Genomic DNA, 27,647 nt, shown 5'->3' with positions numbered 1-27,647 from the left:
ATACTGCATCCCATTGTTCACTAAAATGAGTCCCAACAGCCATTGCTCTTTCTGAACTTCTCAAAAAGAGAACTATAGAATAAATGTTAAATGCATACAAAATGAATTATATGGTAAGTACTGAGTTACCCCAAGAATCCATGAGTTTATTGGTCGTGAGACTAGTGTAGATGTAATGAACTTGTCTGACTTCCCCTGCCAAACTTGTCTAAAGTACATACCGTCTTTTCATTCATTTCTAAGGGAAAAAAAAACCCAAAACATAAAAGAGAAACTCATTACTCTCTGACGTAACTGAAAGTTTTACAGTGAATTTCTAGTTTGCTGCTGGAGTAATATCTGCATAGCTTGTTCTCATGTTTATTGTCTTAATCACAGTAGCTTATAGTGTTACTTAATGCTCCCGATTTCCTTTAGGTTGAGTTCCCTGTGCAACAAGGCATTAAGGAAGAAAACTTTATTCCTACTTCTTTTAAGGCAGTCCTGGCCAGTGGTTTCACATATTAAGAGTTATGTTTTGTTCTCTCTGTCTTTTGGTATAATCTGTTTGATTTTGTCTTTTAAAAAATTATTTTGTCCTCTCACTGCTTAAATCATGATTCTTTGTCTCTGAAAGTATTTCAGAAATTTATTTTTCTTGAAATGAACTAAATTGAGAAAACCACTTCTCTTATTTCTATTGGAATTTTTAGTTTCAGGAAACACAATGACCTCAATTTCAGTTTAATTAGTTTGTTATACTGGTGTCTTCCCTATGATACAATCTTTGTTACACAATTTTTTTTGATGGTAGAGATGAAACTTCTAATTCCATTGGGATAAATTGACTCTCTTGAGTGGTGCTGGTTAGTATCTTCTGTGAAAGTAAGGTTCCCAGGAAACTGACGAGAGCACTGAAAGGGTAAGTGGTTTGTTAAACATCACCCAGGCAGCATCAAAGTGAGAGACAGGACCTAAGTTCATGCCTTCTTCATTCTGGGCCAGCTCTCCATCCACACTGCTTCTCAAATGTCATTTGTCTCCCTCTGATACCTTGGCTCTGAAACATTCAGTTACTCATTCCCTCGTCTATCAGATAAAAGACAAAGTGACGAGAATGTGTTATAACCTTCATCTTAAAAAGAAAACAAATTTTATCTTTTTATTAAAGGTTGTTAACAGTCAGACACTTGTACGTGGAACATGAAAATCCATAGGCTGATGAAAATAAGTCGTGAGAGCAGACAAAAGAATAAGCAACAGGCAGCCAATAAGATACATAGTATTGTATGGCTTCATTGGAACTAAGAAAGGCACACAACGACCGTTTCACTTTCATAAACTGAGAAGGGTGTGAGGGCCTCAGTCTATGGTGGGAGTTTTCCTTTCTTAGTTTTACCCAGATACACATTGTCCCTCCCTAAATACATTTATTCAAGAATAGATTATGCGTTTTAATCTCTTCATTCTTGGCCTTTTTGGGCTTACTTTCTTGAATGTTGACATCCACTTACATAGTCTGAGGATATTAAAAAGAGGTGGTCATAGGATAAAGTACAAAGCAAAAAAAAAAATTCCAGTAGCTCAGGGAAGTAACTCACCTTGCATCAAATATTTGGGAGACGAAGGGGTGCTGGCTACTAAGGACCTTGACAGACGGACTCTTACCAGACTTGATTCATCCTGCTCATCTTCACTGTTATTTTTAAGTCAAACTGTTCTGTTAATTATTGTGTGTATTATCCTGCCCTGTGGTAGCTCTATGTGTCCTTACAGGCCAGGTGTTGAAATCTCTTTCTTCTTCAGAACCTTTCTGAGGTGTAAATTCCAGGAAGATTTCCTACACTTTACTAGTCTTCCTGACAGTTATTTCCCATTTTATTGATTTGTTATTCTGTTGAAAGAGATTAAAGGCGTACTTTTTATAAAGATGATTAACTAGTGTTACAGAAAGCCTACTACTACCTACAGGGAAATATAATCCATCCCTAAGTTGATTAAGTTTATACCCAAGAACCACTGTTTTTTCTGATGTTTTCAAAAAGAGAAACATAGAACAACTGTTAAATAGAAACAAAATAATTATATTGTGCATGTTTCATTTCCCCAAGAAAGCATTAGTTCATTGGTCTACACTCTATTCTAGTTGCATGGAATTTGGGCTTGACTTCCCCTACCTGCCTTTTCTGAGTTATTTGCAATCTTCTTCATTCATTTCTAAGGAAATAAAAAGCCCAAAATCAATGGATAAATCCATCACCTTGTTGCAAATTTTGAATAGTGTCCACACAGAATACAGATGAAAGGATAAGCATTGGTGTCTCTCACAGGATGGGCTATTGTTCTCTCCTAGAAATTAAAGAAGTATTCTAGAATGCAGTAGCAATTCTAGTTTTCCTTCCGCCGTGCCTGAAAGGGAAAGAAATACGCTAAAGTGAGAGTTATATTAGGTCCTCTGTTCCCCCTCTCTCTGTAGAGAAAGAGGATAACTAATGCTTTTTATTTTTTATCTTTTCTTGAGTGAGCAAAAACAGTTAAGCTGAAGTTAGTTATCGGATATGTGTAGAGTAAATAAGAGGTAAAAGAAAGTGTTTGGTGCTGATTTGGAAGTACCTGTTTTAAAATTTCTTTCGGCTGGGAGCAGCCATTTCACATCTCATTCCGAATTTTTACAGCATCCCCAACAACCTCGTTATCCTGCCAAATATTCCCCAAAATGAGATCTATTTTCAAGTATCAGTTGATTTTCAAAGTTCTTAAGGAATACCAGGTTCCCCAAAACAAGATGATTCTTTCTTGGGTTGGTGCAGTTGGCATGGCATGTGCCATCAGTGTCTTAACAAAGGAACTGACTGATGAGCTTTCCCATGTTAATATAATAGAAGATAAAATAAAAGGAGAGATAATGAATCTCTCACATGGCAGACTTTTCCTCAAAATACAAAAGATTTTTCCTGACAAACAGTACATTGTGACTGCTAACTCAAAACTGGTCATTGTATTGATTGGGACATGTCTACAGGAGGGAGAAAATCGTCTTAATTTGCTCCAGCGTAATGTGAATGTCTTTAAATTCATCATTCCCAATATTGTTAAATGCAGCCCTAACTACAAGCTGCTTCTTATTTCCAAACCACTGGTTATTTTGACATATGTGGCCTGGAAGCTAAAAGGCTTTTCTGAAAATCGTGTTATTGTAAGTGTTTACATTCTGGATTCTGCCCGTTTCCTTTGTCTAATGGGGGAGAGACTTGGTGTTCATTCCTCAAGTTGTCATGGATGGGTCCTTGTGTTTCTGTCCACACGGGATTCACAGTGGTGTAAATCTTTCTGGATCCTTCATCCTCTTTTGGGAACTAATGCTGATTCAAAAAACTGGAAATATATTCATAAACATGTGTTTGAAAGTGCTTGTGAGGTGATCAAACTGAAGAGCTACACTTCCTGGGCAATTGGCTTGTTTGTAGCAGATCTGACAGAAAGCCTTATGAAGAATCTTAGGAGAGTGCACCTAATTTCCATCATGATTAAGGGCCTATATTGCATTCATGAGGTGTTTCGTTCTCTGTCCCATGGATCTTAGGTCAGAATGGTGTTTCAGATGTGGTGAAGGTAAACCTGAGTCTGGAGGGGAAAACTGTTTAAAATGGAATACAGGTACTCTTTGGGGAATCTAGAGGGAACTGTAATTTTAAAACATTTTTAATGTACTGTCATCAAGAGAACATGACAGTGGTTAAGCGGTTATGTATGATAATGCTTTTCTAGTAAGTCAAATTCTTCCTCTGGTTAGTGATTGAGCACCAGAAATGTCAAGCCTGTGAACACACTCTAGTTTTCTCCTAAAGTTAGAAAGGGGGAATAGTACACTGTGCCTACTGTTTTATAAAATTTTTGTTTGCATATGATACTGGATATGACTTGTATAGCCTGAGTAGTAGCTGTCACGCAGAGACACCTCCCCAAAGGTGTACAAACTACCTGCCTTGTGTGAAGGTGCTACAGCTCCCCATAGATCTAGAAGAAAACACTCCTGTATTCAGAACACCATACAGTAGTAATTCTTTATTGAGGCATTGATTAGATTTTACTGCCCTCTGTTAGGATTCTACAGCATTACCTCATATAGCACCTTTTCAGAGGACCTGATTTTGTCTATACATACATATATGTGTATGTATGTCTATATTTATGTATGGGTGTATCTATGTATGTAACAATAGTTGTAAATTACCATATTGTATACAGAGATCTCTATATACAAGTAATTCAAGTAATATATACAAATATTCAAGTAATTCCTCACAAAATACTTAATAAACAACAAATAACTAATAAAGAAAACTTCTCACAATTTCTTAATACTTTTTTGGTCTGATATATAGTAAACCGAATTTTATAATTTCCTATAATAGGCACGAGCTTAACACATTTTTGGATTGACGTATAGTAAAAAGTTTGAAGTTATAAAATGTACAAGGCTTTCAGAATCTTCAAATTTTAATTTCTGAGATTTCCTTCCAGTACATACATATATTTTCCCATTAATATTAAATTACACATGTTCAAAGAGTTTATATACAAATGTATTGATAATATTGAATTGTTAATTGAGTGGATTGAAACAATTTTGTTTTTTCTAAATAATTCCATATTGAAAGATTTTCTTTATCATTTCTTGAATGAATTTTGTATACCTTCTTTCATATACAGATACATTTTTAAAGTTTATTAATTTTCAGTTTTCAACATTCACTTCCATAAGTTTTAAATTTTCTCTCTTTCGCCCCTCCCAAAGATGGTACACTACCTGATATAGGCTCTACATACACATTCCTATCTAACATATTGTCACATTTGTCATGTTGTATTGAAGAATTAGAACAAATGGCAGGAACAATGAGAAAGAAAAAAAAACAAAAACAAAAGGAAAATTGTCTCCTTCGTTGTGAATTCAAACTCCTTAATTCTTTCTCTGGATGTGGATGGCATTTCCCAACATGATTCAATAAACAAATTTTAAGAGACATAAACTAATAGATCCAAGAAGTATAGGCATGCCATTAGGCAGCGTGGATATGGAAAGAAATGAAAATGCGTTATTAACTATTATTCTGGTAGTGTACATCTCAGTGAATGCATTTAAATTATGTTTCTAGACCCTTATGTCTGAGATAAGAATATGGTTTATACATGGTTTTAAATTCTATTTCATCTTTACTGTTTACATATCACCTGGATTTCCAAATTATATAACTAAGGATTCATCCATATTAGGGGTACTTGTAATATAACTGCATTAATCATTCTCATTGATTGGCCGATTGGATGCTGCATTAGGTCAATGCAATGCGTCATTGATAAGTATGCTTGTATATTGTTTCAGGTACAAAGCTATAAAACTTTTGAAATTTTATCTATTTGACATATAAACTGTACGTTGTGCTAACACTGTGTTCTTGTTTTACTTCAAGTAATAATAATCGATTTTAATTGGTGTTCTGCAAATTTCTTATAAGAAATATAGCAAATTTTAGTATTCAATTTTTAAATTCCATAATGGGATCCAACATGCCTATTCGTTTCGACAGAAATTGTGATTGAATTACATTGCTTAAATACAGTTGTTGATACCACTTCTAATCTTTTTTTTTTTTTTCAGATTCTCTTCAGAGATATCTCAACTTGAAGGTAAAAACACTGGCTTTTTTATTTATATCTGACGTTTACTAAAAACTTTAAATATAATTGTCTTCTTATTATTTTGTTTCGTAGCCTATTCCAGCTACCACAAAAATTAGTTATTCATTCAGCAATCAAGATTTAGGAAAAGGAATTCAGGAAAAACAGAAGTCATGTAAGTTTCAAAATTCTGTCATTTAGGAAGAAAGGAAGTATATTTTTAAATTTTTTCAATATTCATGTCTCATTTTTCTTCCTTTTCTCCCTATTTGTCTTACAGATTCAATAAAGGAATTGGGCTTCAATGAGACAGATGAAACTAATGGTATTGTCCTTTTTTACCCTTCTTTACAATTAGGAGAACAAGTGAATTTTTAAAACAATGACTCCTAATAGAAAATATATCCTGTAGTTTTCAGGTTTGTGCTTTTATGTTTGGAACATCACATTTGAGTTTGTATTTTCATACTTCCTGGCTTTTTCTGTATTGCACAAAAGCACATTAGCCGAGTCATGCATGTATCCTCCCAATTCAAGGTAATATATATTAAGCAACTATTATGTATCATGTGCATATCAAGTGTCCACTGTTTTGCTGTGAGATATAAAGATAAAAACAAACAGCTTTTCCCTCAAGAAATTTACTCTTTGTGAAGGAATGCAACATACAAACCATGCTAGAAGGACTTGAGTAAGGAAGGTAAGGAGAAGGATAAAAGAGCTCTAGGAAAATTGGGAGATGGGGAGAGCATGGAAAAGAGTGTGGTTCAGCAAGGACGATTTCATAGCTCCGATGCACGTGGAGTTGACACAGCAGGGTACCACAGAAGGTTTTAGAGCCAGAGAATGGCCAGCTAAGTGCCTTGAGAGTATTACTTGATGGTTTTGTGTATAATGGAAGAGAGAATGAAGGCATCAGAAATATGAATAGCTTTTAGAAAATTATTGGAAAAATACATGTAAAAGTTGATGAGTTTGTGAAGTCGGAGGATTTATTTAAGAATAAGGAAGGAGGACAGGAAGACAGATGTCATAAAGGTAGAAACAACAGAACTTAGTAGGTTTAGGATGTGTGTCTACATACACCCACATACCCACACTCAGTCACACACACACACACACATACAGATATATATACATATACATATATATATATATATATATATATATATATATATATATATATATATATATATATATACATATGTATATATTTGGTTCATAGGAGCATCCAATATATGGATCCAGATGACTGAGAATATAACCCGTTTTTAATAGAGATAAGAAATATTAAAGGACTGTTGACTTCAGAGGTGGAGGTAGGAGGAAAGGAAATGATGAATTCAGGCTGTCTAAATAAGTCAGTGGTCAAAATTCACAGGTTCCAAGTCTAAATTCATATAAAATTCAAATGTACATGCTGACTTTGCAAGGCTATCATTAAAGCAAATCCTTTCCCTGTCCTTGCGACTACACACTGAGATAGATTTGATGAGGGTGTAAAAGGAAAAGGGATAGGCTGAATTAAAGAAGGAAAACAGCTTTTCTGGTTTTTTTTTTCCCTCATGTTACCGAAGAGTTAAAATGGAAGAAGCATTAATAAAGGCATAAAGTTAGGGGGCAATTTGCATGCCATCTCATGGGGGGAAAATATGCCAGGTGGATGAGACCAATGCACAATTTAACTCCACTATTTCCTTTTCAGGTCCATCTGATCGGGATTCTTGCAGTACTTCTCTGAAAACTGAGAGTTACAGGAAGTGCAGGGATTTGAATCTTGATGAGAATCACCCTTGCCAGTTACTCCCAGAGACCAAAATTCGGTGTGGATCCACACTGTTTGGAAATATTCCTTTCCAAGAAGATGAAACTGTTGGAGCTGGAAATGACAGCGAGACTGAGTTAAGGCTTGTGGTTAGAGGAGAAAAATCGGTCGCCCAGAAGGAAGATGAACCACATCTCTCTGTAAAAAAATTGAAAGTTAACGAAGGTAACGAAGAAGCATGTAGAGTTAACATTATGAATTTTCCTTAGGCAGATTATTTGCTTAGTATTTTACCTTCCAATCTTTATTAGTATTAGTAAGCAAAAAAATGATAAAATCAAGTGATGATGAAATTTACCATGGGCTTTTCCTTCTCTCATGGATCCTAGAACCTACCAGGTGGCTTTTTGGCATATATTTTGATTTCTTCCTCTGACACGTGTAACATATTTCACAAGCCCATAAATGGGGTAGCTAGGCCTGTCTGATAAATCAGTCTTCTCCTGTCTGTCATTTGCCACTTCATATTTTTGAGTCTTTCAAAATATAAAACGTTTAGGCTTCTATATATTTATATTCACATATAAAACCCATACGTGAATGTGTATTTTTCTCTCATTTTGGATCATTTATACTTATCTTCCATAAAGCTTAAATACAGGTGACTGAACTTTTCTAAAATATGAAATAATCTAGTTGATTATAAGACTGATGAACTCTAGTACACAGAACAGTAGCTAGGACAGATTCACTCGATCTGTTGAGACAGGAAAAAAGCTCAATTGGGTTAATAATCTTCCTTTATGCTTGTTTTAGATTTTGAAAGGCAATGGGGGGGTAATGGGAGCACCAGTTAGTACAAAATTCCCTAATCATCTTTCTCCCACGGTCTTGGGAGAAGGTGACAGGAGTGGCAACTACCCCTACATCTTCATGGGTAAATCAAGACACGCACTGCTTGTGAACTCCCTTAACAAATTAGAGGTTAGACGCAAGCCTCAATGTGAGCCAGTTGAGGCAAACACAGATTCTTCCCACCCACAACATTCTAGTTTGTGAATTCAACCCTAATGATTCCCCATTCAATGACCAATACCCATCTACTTTATAGGGCATGAGGAAAAGGGGGTATATTGCCAGCAATTGCCTCCAATTTTACATGACCTCATCCCTATATCTGTCTCACTGCACAGTCCCAGTGCATATTTACAATTTAAGCAAAAAAGTTTATATTATTTGTGGTACAATGTGGTACAAGGGTGGTGGAGATGTTTTGAACCTCAATGAAGAGAACACATATCTAATACCTCGTAGCAAGAGGTTGTTTGGCTATGGATACTGGGAAACTAAGCACTAGGAAAAGAATAATATAAATCTCCCTTAAATACATTAATGATTTCCGGTAATTGTTTCCATGAAAATGGTTAGAATGGAATGCAATGATCATACCAGTGAATATCTTTTCAATTCTTTCAATAGAAACTCCATAAATGGAGAAGATTGCATCATATTCAAGTTTAAATATTTATGTCGAGTTTATTTCAATAAATTTGTTTGACTTGTGTCATAGACAGTTATATCTTCCTAATCTTTAGAACTTCTGTTAATCTTCAAATTTCTGTGAATTTCTCTCCATACAATCATACTCTGCCTACATCTGAGGTAACTGAAAAGTTTACATTGAATTTCAAATTAGTTGGTGGAATATTTTCTCCATAGCTTGCTCTCATGTTTCTTGTCTTAATCAGAGTTGCTTATAGAGTTACTTCCTACTCCTGATTTCATTTACATGAAGTTTCCTCTCCAACATGGAATCAAGCAAGAGGACTTTATTGCTTCTTCTTTTAAGACAGTCCTGGCCAGTCATTTCACATATTAAGTGTTAGTTTTTGTTCACTCCATCTCTTGAGATAATCTGATTGATTTTGTCTTTTTATAAAAAAAAAAGTTTGTCGTCTCACTGCCTAAATCATGATTCTCTGTCTCTCAACTTAGTTCAGAAATTCATCTGTCCTGTAATGAGCTAAATTGAGAAATCCTGTTCTCTTGATAATCACTTTTCTGTTCTGGGGGTTAGTTTCAGGAAACACAATGAGCTCAATTTCAAGTTAATTAGTTTGTTATACTGATGTCTCCCCTATGATGCAAGTCCTTTTCACACATTTCTTTTTGGTGATTCAAGAAAAAGAGGATAGGCTGAATTAAAGAAGGAAAACAATTGTTTTCTTTCCCCCCCTCATTTTACCTAAGAGATACAAAGCCATAAAGTTAGGTGGCAATTTGGATGCCTTCCTACAGGGGAAGAAACGTGCCAGGCAGATAAAACCAGTACTCTATTTAACTCCACCATTTGCTATTCAGGTCCATCTGATTGGGATTCCTGCAGTACTTCTCTGAAAACTGAGAGTTATAGAAAATCCACGGATCTGAATTTTGATGAGAATCATCCTTGTCAGTCACTGCCAGCGACCAAAATTCATTCAGGATCGCCAGTGCTTGGCAAGATTACTTTCAAAGAAGAGCAAGCACTTGGAGCTGGAAGTCGCCCTGAGACTGAGTTTAGGGTTGTGATTCGAGGAGAAAAGTCTGTCACCCAGAAGAGAGAAGAAAAAGAAGGTAACGACGAAGCATGTAGAGGTAACATTCTGAATTTTCCATAGGTAGATTATTTGCTCAGTTTCTTACGTTTTAATCTTTATCAGTATTAGTAAGCAAAAAAAAAGTTGATAAAGTCATGTGATGACAAAATTTGCTGTGAACTTTCCCTTCTCTTATGAAGCCTTGATTCTCCCACGTATCTTTTTAGCAGGGATTTCGATTTTCTCCTCTGACAAATATAGCATATTCCACAAGCACAGGGGGGATAGCTTAGGCCTGTGTGATACATTAGTCTGCCTAATTATTTGTGGCTTGCTCCTTTATTTTTTGAGTGTTACAAACCTAAACCATGAGGTTTCATATAGATATATATTCACATATAATCCGTCTATGAATGCGTTTTTTTCTCATGTTTTATTACGTATAACTCTCTTTCCCAAAGCTGAATATAATCGATTTAATTTTTCCCAAATATTAAATGACCTAGTTACTTGATGGTTCCCAGTAGTTGTTTTCATGAAATTCATTACGATGGAATACAATTACCGTGCCCAGGAATATCTTTGTAATACTATTTTTAGAAGCTGCATACATTAAGATAATGATCTCATATTCCGGTTTAAATGTTGGTTTTGTTTCAATGGATTTGTTTGCCATGTGATATATACAGTTATCTCTTAGTAATCTTTCAAAGTTCTCTAAATCTTTTCAGTTCCGTGAATTGCTGTCCATGTAATCATACTTTATCTAGCTCTAAGATATCTGAAAATTTTACAGTGGCTCTGAAATTAAGTGCTGGATTATTATCTGCATATCTTGTTTCCATGTGTTTTTAGTTTACTCAGAGAAGCTTACTGAGTTACTTAATGATACAGATCTCATTTGCTTTTACATCCTTATGCGACATGACATGAACGAAGAAGACTTTTTTCCTTCTTTGAGACAGTCCTGGCCAGCGATTTCACATATTAAGATTGAGGTTTTGTTCCTCTCTCTCTTTTGAAAGAATCAAATTGATTTTGTCTTTTTTGAAATTTATTTTGTCCTCTCACTGCCTAAATCATTGTTCTTTGTCACTGAACTTAGCTCAGAAATTCATCGTTCCTTAATGTGTTAAATTTAGAAATTCAGTTTTCTTGTTTATCACTCTTCTATTTTTCTATCAAGGAAATCTTCTAGCCCAAAAGGAGGCATGTGGACACCAGGGAGTCTGGTCTAGTATCTTTATACCACCAAGGTATTCTTCCAGGATGTCTGAATTGTTATCTTAGGAAATCAGATCCACTGACTCGAGACCCTGCAGATAGACTTAAGCAATGAATATTTCCTAATCACAAGAGATAAGAAAGGGATTACTGCTAACTTCCTTCCCAATTTCCAGTCAGTCCAGTTGTCCTCCTCCACAGGATGCTGTTTACTCATTGTTTTCCCACCTACCCATCCTTGTTCTCTGCTCTCTTGTACTTCCCCAAATTCCATGAAGGTTAGTAATCCTATCTCATGGCCTTTGGCCATTGAGAAAGACAAGTGACCCAAAAAATTGATTGCTGCTGACCTAACTAGTAAATTGATCAGGCATGAACATTGTCTCTTAGTTTACCTTTAATTTTCAAATATAACAGTTTCAAGGAGATTAAATACATAAATAAACCCTCACAGTTTCCTGTGATTTGGTATGACATGAACATCTCAAGAAAAATGTAAAATGTAACAGATTGAGAATACAAAATAATTTGATGAATGCATAATTAGTAATATAGAAATTTCTTATATTCATTTCTTATTTTAAAAGAGTTTATAACAAAAAATTATAGGTGTCATAACTGCCCTTACTGTTAATGGGTACATTTTATTTATATGACAAAAATAATTCTGAATCGAATAAATTTTTATTTTAATATTAACATCAATTTAACACGATAATTGGAATTTAAAGGATCATCAGAGGAATGCCCAGAAAGTTTGGATAAAAGTGACCTGGAAGAGGTATGTAAAAATGACATTCAAATTTCTGATATTTTACCGTATAAAAAGTGCCTTTCTTGCTAGTTTTAGTGGAAGTTTTCAGAACATAGTTTGCGTTTAAATGCATGTTAAATTGGTTTAGAAAATAATGCATGATTGGGTCAACAGATAGGGCACCTTTTTGCATGATAAAGTATAGGAATCTTTCATCTGAAAATGGATGCTTTTAGAAATAGTCTCCTAATGAAATGTGTCCATGGTGAATGCTAGAATCTCAAAGATATTGCTGGATTTTTCCATCATTTCCCCCTATCTATAAAATGAAGCCTATTTATAATTGGTAAGAAATATTGTGACCGTTTATGATAATTTTCGTAAGTTTCCTAAATCATTTAGCTTCTAATTAGTTAGGTGGCATAGTAGGTAGAAGCAAGAAGACCTGAGTTTGTATTAATCCTTGGGCTCCTAGCTAAGTATATGGTGCTGGACAAACCATGTAACATTTGTAAATTAATTATGAGTAATGCTTGTCTCACAAAATGGTTGTGAGGATGCTATGAGGCAATGTGTATAAAGTGTTGTGAAAACCTTAAAGTGCTACACAAATGTTAGGCATTGTTACTATTTTAATTTTTTTTTTTTATTATTTTACCCTGCTATTATGTATTGTACAGGACAAAGCACAGATGGAATCGAATGATCGCGATGACCAAATTCAGGCATCTGGCACAGCTACAGAGGATTATGATTTACTTCCCTTAAACTGTAAGAATGTTTTGTTATTGATTGAACAACTTAGTGCTGATTGTAAAACAAAGAACATTTTGAAATTTCCTAACAGAATAACAGTGTTAAACAGAAATCAAAGATGTGCGTGTGTAAAAGAAGATAGCATTGAAGTCCAATCCCATTGATTCATAGTAAAGTAAAAATGAGCCTAATCTCTGTCGGTCCTTGATCAAGGTGAAAGGGATTATGTCGACTGCAGGGAAGTAAATTTTTCAGACTCTTTCTATTTGTTTCAATTCGAAAACAATTACTAAGTACCTACTGTGTGCCAAATATACAAAGTATAGATAGGTTTCCTCATTGACGGTGGAGTCTAATGGGGATATAGCCCATATAGATGACTTGAATATGTATATAAATGCAGGAGAAGCACAGTCATATTGCTACATGAGTTTCAGTGGGGAAAAGAATAATACCTATCAAGAATAAATAATCTGTGTGCGAAGGTTCCATTTGAGTTGAGTTTTAAAGTATGGCTATGAATTCAGTAGGTATAGTTCATGGGAATAAAGGCAGATGAAATGAACATTTCAAGCATGGAATCTCTCAGCAAAGGGACAGGAAAATGACAGTGAAAAATGCAGTTTAACTGGACAGTATATGGCAGTAAGAATTAAATATGGATAGGTAGATGATTACAAAGTTGGAGAAGGCCTAGATTTTGTCTATACACAAATCCCTTGGAGTTTCATTTTCTTAATCTATTCAATACCGTACTTGCTAGGATTGTCGTGGGCAATGTATTTGTAAGTCTCTATGTGCGGTATCATATAATGTGTCTTATTAATATTGCATGCTAGGATGAGGTGTATGAATTTTCTTTGCTTGGTTTGTAATAGGAAAACTATTGAAGAGATCGACATGACTGGATGTATAAATATATGAGACAGTGAGCTCTCTCATGGAAAAAGTAGTCAATATATTAAAATGTTTCACAAAATGGGCCAAAATGTCAACAATCATGCAAATGTACTGCCTAGTTTTTATGATTTTTTCTGTCACCATGGCATATAGGATAGGGCACTGGACACAATTCTGCCTAATACACCTATTAATTTTGCGAATCTTAACAAGTTCTTTAACTTCTCTGTGCCTCAGTTTCATCTTTTGCTTTGAAGGAAAAGTTGGCTTATAATTTTCCTTACTGTCAGCTTCACATCCTGCTCCAATCAGTGTTTTTACCTCTAGGAATTGTGTTGTCTCTTTTTGCTTTAACTCTGTTAAACACGAAATATATGAGAACTTGAAAGTTACCAAGGGAAACCCAATAACACAGCCAGTCTATTGAATCTGTGATTGGATATGACACACATTTCTAAGTCTGGATTAGGTCTAAATTTGGCAATGTAACTCTCTGAAGAACAAAGGGACAGCAGCTAGTTTCCTCAATGCCCAGAAGATTTTTTCAGTTTCCTCTGAAGTTACTCCTACATTTTGTCTAAAGTTACCAAAAGTCAGGACAATGAATGAATGAGGACAGATGTTATTGTACAAAAGTTACATATTCAATGATATTATAAGTGTCTAAAGAAGAAGCAGTGTTTACATACATCTATTTAAAGTAAAATATGTTTAGGACACTTATAAAATAATTCAGTATATTTCCAATATGTAGATATTAACTTTTCACATATTGTGAAGAATTATGAACTTTCAAATATTTTTATAAAGTAATGTGTAAAATAGAGATTCTTTTCAACTGTTCACAATGCCCACAGGGGAATAGGTTATTTTCACATTCAATATAAATCTTGTGACCAAGTAATATTTTGCTATATTTGTAGGATTTATATACATGGATATTATTTTGTCATTACCAGAGTATTTGAATTCCAAGTATACAGCTACTTTCCTGAAGATTTTGAAACCCTCCTATTTTTATTGACTTGTGTTTTTCTCTGTACAGATCCTATGAGACACTTGAGAACTGAGATTGTAGTTCTTAGATATGATCGAACAGTCGAACGTAAAAAAACACATTGTACATTACTCACCAGAAAAGTTAAGAGTTTACAAAACAAGATTAATGGACTGCGTGAGAAATTATCAGAAGCAAGACAAATGAAATCTCACTTAGAGCATCAAAAAGCAGAATGGAACAGAGAACTATTGCGTATCAGGTATGGAACTCACGATTTTAAAGATAACCTTGGAAACATTTCTCTTAACGTTGAAGAAATGTGACAGAGGATTTGAAGTTAGGAAGGCAAAAATACCGTATCTTTAAAAGACTATTGTGAATGAGCCCTTTTTATTCCTTTTTACTCTATTGACATCTGTGAGAGCTGCATTTTTAGTGAGTTTTCAAAACTATGGCACAATTACTTGCAATTTATTTTTTTTCAAAATGCGGTGAAAAAGCAACTCTGAATAACCAATAGTAATGGGAAAATGGATGGAATTTCATCTACATCCCCGTCTACACTTTTTACCAGAGTCTTTCAAACACATCAAACCTCAGGACTTTTGAAAAAGTCATTTCTTCCAGCTATATCCAATTTATGGCATTTCTCTTCTTTGAATCAAAAAAGCAAAAACACCTAAACAGCTATATGATACATTTTTGATAGCTGTTTAATGCTCTGGAGTAGCCTGGATAGAGAAATGGCTTCCTGTATCATTTCTGACACATCGTGACTTCATGAGCCTGTGCAAGTTATGTTAATTCTAAGTGCCATAGATAACTCCCTAAAGACAAAATTGTAGAGTACGGACCACTCCACATCCACAGAGGGAGTAACTTGACGGTGAGTTCCCTACATGGATCCAGTTGGCCCTAAATTAATATTTCCCTTTAGTCATCCAGATGAGTATATTGAAATGGCATTATATTCCTCCTTTCTACTGAACTGTCATTTAAAGTGGCAATGTTAATCTAGGTGTACACTGAAGCAAGAGGAAATGGAGCAAGTGACTACAGAAATGCTATTTGAAGAAAGCAGACAACTGTTCAGAAGAAAAAAAGAAAGATATAGCAAAGCAGTGGCTTTAAACCAGCAACTTGAATGCACTTTCAGATCTCAGGAAGCTGAACTGAGAACAATAAGAAATCATTTACAACAGGTAAATTGGAATCTAAAGTCACTATTTCTATCCTTTCTTGTTAAGAATATTTATGGATTCCCTGGGACTGGGGAGATGAATACTCCAGTCTTTTGAATCCTAAAAATGACTGCGATTTTGGGGTCTAGTATAGGTAAGCTGGGTTCAATCATTTGTAAATAGGCTCTCATACTTATGTAACAAATATGAAAAATTTCCCCTCTTTTAGTATTTGAATGCAAAATTACGGTATAAATAAGCATGGAAAAAGTCAAGCAGAGCTGCTACTTTGGAAAGCAAATCTCACACGAGAGAATCGGTATGGTGTAGTGAATAGAGCTGGCCGCACATCCACAAAGACTTGGGTTCAAATGTTGCCAGGGACACTTCCTGACTGAGTGACGCTGGACAATTCATCTCAGCAGACCCCAGGCCAGAGGTTTCCATTTTCCCCAAAGCTGCCCACAAAATTCACTACTGGGGGGAATATATTTGACAGCACTGCTCTGTCCTTAGCTTTTTTAAGAATATAAGTTCCAGGCCACACTGGTAGAGGGAGTTTCCTTACCTGAAAATTTTCTAGGCCAATGAAATTGCAAGTTCAATCCCTTTTTCTCTTCCTTGTATTGCACTTTAGCACCCATCCTTCAGTGTTTCCTAATAGTTTGTTGTTCTCTAGCTTCCTTATCTTTTTTATTTTATTATGCAATTCTTATGCAATTAACATCATTAAAGCCTTCCTAAATGGAGGAAAGGCAAAGTCTTCACATGTCAGAGCACTGGAGTGAACCTATTAGTAAGACGAAATTCGGAAAGGATGAATATAAAGTTATACAATTAGATTAAAAATAGTTTCGAATCTATGAGTTGGGTAAAGGAAAATTCGATAGCATTTTCTCAGAAAAGCTGTAGGAATATTAATCAGCTCTAAACTTGTACTATTTAATTCCTTTCTGGCTCCCAGAATGATGGTAGCTAGTAAGCAGGATGGTAAAGAGAATAAGGAAGGTCCTCAAGTCCATGACATGTGAGGATCAGTTAAAGGAACTGGAGATGTTTATCCTTATTTCTTCAAGTTGTTGAAGGATGTGGAAGAAGGATGAAACTTGCTCTGCCTAAGGGACAGAGTTGATTGCTATGGGCAGGAGTGGCAAAAAAGTAAATTTTTAGAGTGAATGTCAGGAAAAAATTGCTAACGCATAGAAGAATCCAGAGAGATGGTGGCTTCCCCTACCTGTGAAGCCTCGAAGCTGAGGCTGGTAAGTGTTAGGTACGTAACTATGGATGTGGATTGGACTGAATAGTCGTTCAGGTTCCTTTACAATTTTGAAATGCTCTTCTTGTTGTTTTTCATTTTCAGTAGCCAACTTTTCTTAATTTTTTAAAATCTTGTTTCCGCCTTTCAGATTCTATATCCCAGTTAAAGGTAAAATGTTTTGGTTGACTTTTGAAGGAAAAAGATGATTAAAAATTTTATGAAATTATTGTCCCCAGGTTGAAGAAGAGTTAAATGATACTCAAAGACAACTTGTTCAGGTGCAGAGAGCCAGAGCTTTGCAAGACACAATTCTCAAAAATCTCCTTTGGAAGCAGAAAGAAAAAGAGGCAGTTGCTTCCAAAGCGACTCAGACTTCTGAGGTATTCACTTTGGTCATTTACTAATCTAACGATATATTTAAAAGTCAGGATTTCTGTTCTTCATTTTGGACATATTTGTCGTCCTCAGTCACGTCCATCTGCCTGCAGCAGACAGGTTGGGACATACGTGGTGACCAAAATCAGCACAGATTGTTTTGCTTGGTTGTTTCTTTTCTTTGAATGGAATGATCGCTCCAGAGACTCTAGGTTACTTCTACTGAGAAAAAAATCTCTGGTTTTCAATAGTGCCTCTGCCCTTTCTGGACATGGGAAAGGGGCAGCTCATCAGGGTCACTAACCCCTAGGTGGAGAAAGGAATGAAACCAGGCAGAAGGGGACACCTCAGACACAAACTACTTTTCTTCCTTGATTAAATGATTTCTTCTGTTTGTGCTTTCCAGGGCAGAGAGTAAGGGTTACAACAAACCATGTGTTAATAGTTTGGTGTACTTCACATTGCTGTCTCACTCATGTTTCGTGAAAAAAAAAACAAAAAAAGTATTTTCAGGAAGAATAAATTTCACTTAGATTTCTGACATAAGGCTCTATCCACTACAAGGATTCATTCATCATTGCTTAGCATGATAGAAACACATGTTCATCAAATGGCAAATTTAGAATTTTGCATTTTCTTCTTTTTTTTCAACAGTGGTTTGGGGTAAATCATTTGGGTTGTTGGTCCTTAGTAATCCTTTGGTTCCTGGGCACTGGAGAGATTCATTTAACTCAGCTGCTAACTCTTCACACAATCCTCCTTGCCTTACAGAAGGGATATCATAGAATGGGGCTTCTTAGCTTTTTGGTACAGCTCTTTCCACCAGTCCTGAATGGAAACCAATGCTCCTGGACCAGTTTAACTATGATGGGAGTGCAATATCAACTTTTTATACTTTGGCCTCAACAGTTCTTTCATTACTCCTTTAAAACTGGGTGGCTAGGTTATCCTGTACTGTCCACACTCCAGTGCCACTTTTCCCATTCCTGAAATGAGCGATTTGGAGGACATAACTTCTAAAAGTTTGAAATCAATGATGCTATGAAAATGCTATGTATCCATCAAAAGACAGGTTTTACCCACGACTTATACTAAGAAATTTTAAGACTGGGATGCAGCTGTCATGGCTTTTGTCTGCATCTTGGAATCAGTTCAAACCTCTAGTTATTCAGTCAATGGCCACTCACTTAGTGAAACTTAATGAAAGTTCCCAGGATGGTGGTTTAAGACACAACTGCCTGGACAGTGGGCAGAATCTGTGAGATGCTCCCTGAGGCTGCCATCAGTGGTGTCTACCTGGCTCCTTTACTACAGTGCCTCTTAGAGGGCCTCAGCGCTGAAGCCAGAGTGTTTCCAACGTGTGCTGAGCTTTCTCTAGTCTGACTGAAGCTGCTTGTGAGGCTGCAGATGTAGCTGATGATCAGGAAGAACCAACTACCTACTCTTTATCTACTTCATTTGAACTCATGGTCCCGAAATTTCTAGAGACCACGGACAGACCTAATGGACACCAGAATAACTTGAGGAGTGCTGCATATGAAGCCCTGATGGAAATAGTGAAAAACAGTGCCAAGGACTGTTATTCTTCAGTCCAGGAAACGACTTTGGTCACCAAGGAGCGACTGCAGCAAGTGCTGGAGATAGAGTCTCACATACAGAGCACATCAGGCAGAATTCAGTTCAATGACCTTCAGTCTTTACTCTATGCTTCCCTTCAGAATGTTCTCTGGAAAGTGCAGCACCAGGACGTTTTGCAGATTTCTGATGTGGTCATGCATGTTTGCTGAGGATGTTTCAGAGCACAACTGGAACTGGGCAGAGTTAAGAAGATGCCTTTTTGGCCGTGAGCACATTGGTAGAAGTGTCGGGTGGTGAAATCCTGAAATACACGGATGCCTTTAAACCCTTCTTGGGCATTGGTTTGAAGAATGATGCTGAGTACCAGGTTTGTTTGCCTGTTGTGTGCCTGGTGGAAGACTTGCGCTGAGCCCTACATTCCAACATTTTACCTTTCAGTGAGAGGTGATGCAGTTTCTATTGGTGAACTTGAGAAACGAAAATGTCCATAGATCTGTCAATCCACAGATTCTGTCACTATTTGGTGATAATGCCCTTGTGATTGGAGAAGAGTTTAAGAAATATCTTGAGGTGGTATTGAATACTTTTCAGCAGGCTTCCTAAGCCCAGGTAGACAAATCGCACTATGACATGGTGTATTATCTGAATGAGTGAAGGGAAGGGTGCTTGGAAGTCTACACAAGAATCATCCAGGGATTAAAGGGTGACCAGCAGAATGTATACCTGCATGCGATACTGGTGCAGTCCCGAGTAAAATTCATTCTTCCCTACATTGATCACGTTACTGGAGATGAGGATCACACAGATGTAGTAGTAGCTTGTGCTGCTGGACTGATAGGAGACTTTTGTACAACTTTTGGGAAGGATGTGCTGAAATTACTGGAGATCAGACCCCTGATCCATGAACTGATAACTGAAGGACAAGATCCAGGTAAAAAGTTGCAGCAGAATATATTGTGCTTCATCTGATGTAACAAAAACAGGGGTAGAAATTCTAATCTCATGCAAAGCTAAAACAGAAATAGATCTAATCAAAAGAGATAAGGAAGGAAACTGTAACCGACTAAAAGACAAAAATAGACCACAAAGCAATAACATTAATGAACATATATTCTCCAATTGGTACAGCATCCAAATCCCTAGAGGAGAAGTGAAGGGAGTTAAAGGAAGAAATAGACAGCAAATCTATACTAGTGGGGGACCTCAACCTCCCCCTCCCTGAACTTGATAAATCTAACATCAAAATAAACAAGAAAGAAGTTAAGAAGGTGAATTCAATTCTGGATAAGGTGGATATGATAAGACTCTGGAGAAAACTGAATGGGGATAGAAAGGAAGATGCTTTTTTCTCAGCAATACATGGCCCATGTACGAGTGCACAAAAACCTCACAATCCAGTCTAGCAAGGCAGAGATGGTCAGTTCATCCTTCTCACATCATAATGCAATAAATATTACATGTAATGTAAGGCCAAGGAAAGATAGACCAAAAACTAAGTAATGTAATTCTAAAGAAGGAGTCGTTTAAATAATAAATCATGGAAGCAATCAACAACTTCATTCAAGAGAATCACAATGATGAGACAACCTACGAAATCTTAGGAGATACTGCAAAAGCAGTTCTTAGGGGAAGCTTTATATCTTTGAATGTCTACATGAATAAAGTAGAGAAAAAACAGATCAATGAATTGGACATTCAACTGGAAAAGCTAGAAAAAGAACAAATTGAAAGTCACCAAGGAAATAACCAAATTAGAAATACTGAAAACGAAAAGAGAGGTGAACACAATTGAAATTAAGAAAACTGTTATACTAATTAATAAAACTAAGAGTTGGTTTTATGAAAAAAATAGTAAAATTTATAAACTTTGGTCAATTTGAATAAAAAAAGGAGGAAGAACACCAAATTACCAATGTCAAAAATGAAAAAGGTGAACTCACCTCCACTGGGGCAGAAATTAGAATAATAATTAGAAATTACTTTGTCCAATAGTACGCCCATAAATTTGGCATTTAAAAAGATGAAGGATTACTTTAAAAAATATGAATTGCCCAGATTAATAGAAGAGGAAGCTGAATGCTTAAATAACATTTTCTCAGAAAAAGAAATTGAAGTAGCCATCAATGGAGTAACTAGGAAAACATCTCCAGGGCTGGAAGGATTCAAAAATGAATTCTATCAAACATTTAAAAGAGAGTTAATTCCAATACTATGTAGAACATTTTAAAAAATTGGGGAAGAAGGAGTCCTCTCAAATTGTTTTTATGATACATATATTATTCTGATACCTAAAAGAGAAAGAGCCAAAACAGAGAAAGATATTTATAGACGAATTTCTCTAATGAATATAGATGAAAAACAATTTCAAATAAAATTTTAGCAAAAGAATATAGCAACTCATAAGAAGAATAATACGTTATGATCAGGTAGGTTTATATCAGGAATGCAGAACTGGTTCAGTATTAGGAAAACTATAAGCATTACTGATCATATCAACAACAAAACTAAGACAAAGCACATGATTATCTTAATAGGTGCAGAAAAAGCTTTTGACAAAATACAACACCCATTTCTACTGAAAACATTAGAGAGCATAGGAATAAATGGAACTTTCCATAAAATAGTAAGCAGCATCTAACTGAGATCCTCAGCAAACATTATATGTAATGGAGATAATTGGATGCATTTCCAATAGAAACACAGGTGAAACAAGGATGTCCATTATCACCACTATTATTCAATATGGTACTAGAAATATTAGCTGTAGCAATAAGAGAAGAAAAAGAAATTGAAGGAATTAGAATTGGAAAAAAAGAAACTAAGTTATCACTGTTTGCAGATGACATGATGATATACTTAAAGAATCCTAGAGATTCAAGTAAAAAAAAACTATTTGAAGTAATAAACAACTTTATCAAAATTGTAGGTTACAAAATAAACTGACACACAACTTCTACATATCTATATATTACTAACAGAGCCAAGTAGAAGAGATAGAAAGAGGAATGCCATTTATAGCTATGGTAGACACACGAAGATATTTGGGAGTCTACCAGTCAAATCAAAACCAGGGATTATATGAACACAATCAAAAAACACTTTTGGCAGGAATAAAGTCAGATCTAAATAAGTGGAAATACATCGGTTACTCGTGGGTAGGCTGAGCTAATACAATAAAAATGACAATTCTACCTAAACTAATTCACTTAGTCAGTGCCATACCAATCAAACTATCAGTTGTTTTCGAGAGCTAGAAAAATTAATATCAAAATTCATCTGGAAGAACAAAAGGTCCAGAATATCAAGGGAAGTCATGAAAAGAAAGGCTGAGGAAGGGGGCCTAGCTCTACCAGATCTGAAATTGTATTATAAAGCAGCAATTCTCAACACTACTTGGCACTGACTAAGAAACAGAGGGGTAGCCAAGTGGAATGTTGCTAGGTACTCAAGACACAGCAAGAAATGAACATAGTTCCCTACCGTTTCATAGACCAAAGGATCCCATTTTCTGTTATAAGAACTCACTCTTCGACAAAATTTTCTGGGAAAGCTGGATAATAGTGTGGTGGAAACTAGGCATAGACCAATGCTTATCACCATACACAAGAAGATACTTCAAATGGTTAAATGATCTAGGTATAAAAATTGATACCATAAACAAATTAGTGGAGAAAGAAATAGTGTATTTATCAGATTTATGGAGAAGGGAAGAAGTTTTGACTAAAAAAGAGATAGAAAGCGTTATTAAGTGCTAAATGAATCTTTTTCATTACATTAAACTGAAAAGCTTTTGCGCAGTCAAACCCAATGGGACCAAAGATTCAGAGGATTGCAGAAAACTGGGAAAGAATTTTTGAAGATAGTGTCTGTGATAAAGGCCTCATTTCTAAAATATATAGGGAAGCGAGTCAAATTTGCAAAGTTACAAGTCATTCCCCCATTGGTCAATAATCAAAGGATATGAACAGGCATGTTTCAGAGGAAGACATTAAAGCTAACTATAGTCATTTGAAAAAATGCTCTAAATCACTGTTGATTAGAGAGTTCCAAGTCAAATCTCTCTGAGACATCACATCAAACCTATCAGATTAGCTGACATGACAAAACAGGAAGACGATAAATGTTGGAGAAGATGTGGGAGATTTGGAACACTAATTCATTGTTGGTGGAGCTGTGACCTCATCCAACCATTCTGAAGAGCAATTTGGAACTATGCCCAAAGGGCTATAAATATGTGCTTACCCTTTGACTGAGCAATACTGCTTCTAGGACTCTATCACCAAGAGATCATAAAAATGGGATAGAATCCCACACATACATAAATATTTACAGCAGCACTCTTTGTGGTTGCCCAAAACGTAAAATTAAGGGGCTGCCCATCTATTGGAGAATGGTTGAAAAAATGGGGGTATATGGATGTAATAGAATACTATTTCACTGTAAGAAATGATGAACAGCAAGACTTCACAGAGGCCTGGAGAGACTTATATGGACTGATGCTGAATGAAAGGAGCAGAACCAAGAGAACTTCGTACAGAGCACCCACCAGAGTGTGTGAGGATTTTTCTGGTAGACTTAGAACTTCATTGCAATGCAAGGACTTAAAAAATTCCCAGTGGTCTCTTAAGACAAAATGCCTTCCCCATCCAGAGAAGGAACTATGGAATCTGATTGCAGAATGCAGCCGATCATTTTCTTTTGTGTTACATTTTGATTTGTTTTATGATGTCTTCCATTCATTTTAATTCTTCTATGCAACGTGTGTAAGGTGAAAATGTATTTCATAGAAATGTATGTGTAGAACGCATATAAAACTGTATTGTGCCTCAGGGAGCGAGTGGGAAGGTAGGGGAGAGGGTGGGAAGGAGGGGAGAAATCAAAGAGATATAGAAGTGATTGTAGAACAGTGAAAACAAATAAAAGAAAAAAAGGAAAAGAGTGCTGGATTTGGAGTCTGAAGAGACCTAGATTGAAATACCTCTTAGAATACTTAGTAAGTGTGGCAATGGACAGGTCCTCTAACAACTTTTCCTAATCTAAGTCGTCAGTGTAACGTCGAGAGAGTAATATGAATATTTCCCTCATAAGTAGGTTGCAAGGTTTGCTGAGACAATGTATTGAAAGTACTATGCAAAGCACCTTATTAGGTACTAATATGTGTCCATATTAGGTGTTATTATTTTTATCGTAGCATCATGAGTAGCCAGGATGGGATAGAATGGATAGAGCAACGGAAATCACATATGCTGAATGGCAGACAGATTTGGGGCCCGAAAATACAGTCCATATGTTCTGATTGATGAAACACTTTTAAGAATTGTTCTTTTGGAAAATTGATTCTGACAGAAATGTGAAATAGGTGAAACTCCCTCACTTTACTTTTTCTTGGAACGTACTATGCTTCTTGGCACCTTGTGCTTTATACTGAAATAGCAAGGACAAATCAGAATGCATAAGTGTATTTTGAGTATCATTTTTTTTCCTGTTTATTATGTTTAGGTTCCTGAAAACAATGAAAAAGAAAAAACTCTGCTGGATAAAAATCAAATCCTACTGGATGAAGTTTTCGTGCTCAAACTGGATCTACACAGAGTAAAAATGGAGCTTCAGCAAAAAGAAAATCAATTTACAGAAGACACTGACGTTTTAAAAGAAACGATTGATGAACTTCACAAGAAATTACAACTGAAGGAAGAAGCATTAACAAAAATCACCTCCCAATACAGAGGACAACTAAACGTTCTGACAACGGAAAATGAAGTGTTGAATTCTAAATTGGAGAAGGCAAAACGAAGCAGAGACAGACTAGAGACAGAAATTGCTTCATATCATGCCCGTCTGACTTCTGCTCTTCACGATCATGAACGAAGTCAGATATCAAATCCAGACCTTGAACAAACCGTTCAGCGAGAACGAGACGAGTTGCGTCGTTTACACGATGAACTAATTCATCACTTGGGTAGTCTAAGTGAGACTAATGGTGTCCTTTCTCAAAGGCTCTGGAAAGCTGAAGGTAAAACCAACCGTTTACAAAGGGAGCTAAACTGTGTTCGTGATTCCCTCAGAGAAAAGACACTCACTTTGGAAACCACACAGAGAGAATTAAACCGGGCCCAACACAAAGCAAATGAACTTCAACACCTAAATCAAGTAGAAAAGGAAAAAATGGACAAATGTATTTTCCAACATGAATCTGTCCAAAAAAGATTAACCCAAATCGAGAGTGAAAATATGTTGCTTCAACAACAGCTTGAAGATGCCCAAAACAAAAATATCGTTAAAGAAAAGGTACTGAGTGATAGTCATGGACAGTTTATGGATCGCTTCCATTGCGTTCGTGCCGATACTGGAAAGCAAGCTCTTATGAGAGAAGACAGAAATGGAGAATTAACCGGGGAATATAACTACTTAAGGGAGAAGATCCCTAAATATGAAAAGGAGAAAGCAAAAATAAAAGTAGGTCTTTAAATATTGTCATTTGATAAGCATTTAACTTTTTGAAGTGAAAGTCAAAGTAATATTCATGAAGATAAATTAGGAATTTGAAGTTATAGCTGGCAGATGATGTGACTAAGTTTCCTTGTAAAAATTCGGATATGTTAACAAAGGAGAATAAGAATCAGTAGTAGGACATAGACCATAATAAAATACAAATATAACAATTATAAAACTGATAACGCAATAAAATCAAAAGAATTGATTGAATAAAGGAGAATAATAATAAATATCAAAACCAGAGTATAAAAATAAAATAAAAATGAAATGATTAAATCATCTTTTAGATAAGATAATTCACTCTACCTAAACAAACTATGTAGTCCATGAAATTTTGATTTAATAAATGTAGTTAGGGTTAGTTACTTGTCCATAAACACTGATAAATCTATCATCCTAATAATATGCCTAATATTCCAGTTTAATGACACAATGGAATAAATAATTTGACCTGATAAAATTTAAGAAAAATCCTACAAGTTTTTTTAGTAATAATGTAACAATTTAAGTGAGACATCTCAATTGAAGTACTGTGAAATATTAATTACCCTTTTTCAAATGTTTATTTCTTTTTAGTTTTCAGTATTCATTTCAACAAAATTTAGAGTTCCCAATTTTCTCTCCATCTCTCCCCTGCCCACCCCAAAAGGCCGTGCATTCTGATGACCCCCTTCCCCTAGTCTGTCCTCCCTTCTATCACACCCCTGCCTTCCCTTATACCTCTCTTCTCTCTTGTCTTTTATGGAAAATTAGATTTCTATACCCCATTACCTCTCTTTATAATTTCCCAGTTGTATGCAAAAGCAATTCACAACAGTAGTTCCTGAAACTTTGAGTTCTAACTTCTCTCCCTTCTTCGCACCCCACCCATCCTCACTGAGAAGGCAAGCAATTCAACACAAGCTATATATGTGTACTTTTGCAGAAAACTTTCATAATGGTCATGTTGTGTAAGACGAACTATCTTTCCCCCCATCCTATCCAGCCCACCATTTGTTCTATTCTCTCTTTTGACCTTGTCCCTCCCCAAAAGTGTTTACTTCAATTACCTTCTCCTCCCATTTGCCCTCCTTTCTGTCATTCCCCCACCTCACTTCTCCCCTTCTCCCCACTTTCTTGTAGTGGAAGATATAGTTTCATACCAAACTGAGTGTGCTTGTTATTCCCTCCTTAAGGCAAAAGTGCTGAGAGTAAGCCTCACTTTTTCCCTCTCACCTCCCCCCTTTTCCCCTTCGTTGAAAAAGCATTTTCTTCCCTCTTTTATGAGAGATAACTTGCCCCATTCCATTTCTCCCTTTCTCCTGCCAATATATTCCTCTCTCCCCCTTACTTTTATTTTTCTGGATATCATCCCTTCCTATTCAATTCACCCTGTGCACTTTGTCGATAGATATATGTGTATAATTCCTCCAGCTACCCAAATACCGAGAAAAGTTTCAAGAGTTACAAATATTATCTTTCCATGTCGGAATGTGAAGAATTCAACATTTGTAAGTTCATTATGATTTCTCTTTCCTGTTTAGCTTTTCATGCTTCTTTTGATTCTTGTGTTTGAAAGTCAAATTTTCTATTCAGTTCTGGTCTTTTCATCAAGAATGCTTGAAAATCCTGTATTTCGTTGAATGACAGTTTTTTTCCCCTGAAGTATTATACACAGTTCTGCTGAGTAGGTGATTCTTGGTTTAAAGCCTAGTTCCTTTGACTTCTGGAATATTATACTCTAAGCCCTCCATCCCTTAATGGAGAAGCTGCTAGACCTTATGTTATCCTGATTGTGTTTCTACAATACTCTGATTCTTCCTTTCTCATTGCTTGCAATATTTTCTCCTTGACCCTGGAATTTGCCTGCAATATTCCTAGGAGCTTCTCTTTTCGAATCTCTTTCAGCAGATGATTGGTCGATTCTTTCAATATTTATTTTAGCCTCTGGTTCTGGAATAGCAGGGCAGTTTTCCTTGATAAGTTCATGAAAGATGATGTGTAGGCTCTTTTTTGATCATGGATTGCAGGTTGTCCAATAATTTTTAAATTGTCTCTCCTGGATCTATTTTCTAGGTCAGTTGCTTTTCCCATGAGATAGTTCACATTGCCTTCTACTTTTTCATGCTTTTGGTTTTCTTT

The 27,647-nt window shown here is 35.8% G+C and overlaps 1 protein-coding gene and 1 pseudogene across 14 annotated transcripts in view; both read left to right on the top strand.

The window, feature by feature from the left end:
• Positions 1–27,647, top strand: part of LOC140512549 (uncharacterized) — a 327,182-nt gene that overhangs the window by 284,081 nt on the left and 15,454 nt on the right. For 12 of the 14 annotated variants that reach the window (XM_072621713.1, XM_072621712.1, XM_072621707.1 and 9 more), the window contains 11 exons: positions 5,642–5,670; positions 5,755–5,836; positions 5,942–5,986; positions 7,367–7,651; positions 9,788–10,063; positions 11,961–12,010; positions 12,664–12,754; positions 14,685–14,898; positions 15,658–15,841; positions 17,315–17,458; positions 24,531–25,487. In XM_072621713.1, the coding sequence (XP_072477814.1) occupies positions 5,642–5,670; positions 5,755–5,836; positions 5,942–5,986; positions 7,367–7,651; positions 9,788–10,063; positions 11,961–12,010; positions 12,664–12,754; positions 14,685–14,898; positions 15,658–15,841; positions 17,315–17,458; positions 24,531–25,487 (2,357 nt within the window). The remainder of the gene's footprint in view (positions 1–5,641; positions 5,671–5,754; positions 5,837–5,941; positions 5,987–7,366; positions 7,652–9,787; positions 10,064–11,960; positions 12,011–12,663; positions 12,755–14,684; positions 14,899–15,657; positions 15,842–17,314; positions 17,459–24,530; positions 25,488–27,647) is intronic. The other 2 variants (XM_072621709.1, XM_072621714.1) reach the window with 2 other exon arrangements.
• LOC140510846 (importin subunit beta-1 pseudogene) lies at positions 18,445–24,395 on the top strand (annotated as a pseudogene).

Source organism: Notamacropus eugenii, chromosome 6, assembly GCF_028372415.1.
Source record: "Notamacropus eugenii isolate mMacEug1 chromosome 6, mMacEug1.pri_v2, whole genome shotgun sequence".
In the NCBI taxonomy this organism is placed as follows: domain Eukaryota; kingdom Metazoa; phylum Chordata; class Mammalia; order Diprotodontia; family Macropodidae; genus Notamacropus; species Notamacropus eugenii.
The sequence above is the reverse complement of the archived record's forward strand: the minus strand, read 5'-3'. Positions and strand labels throughout refer to the sequence as shown.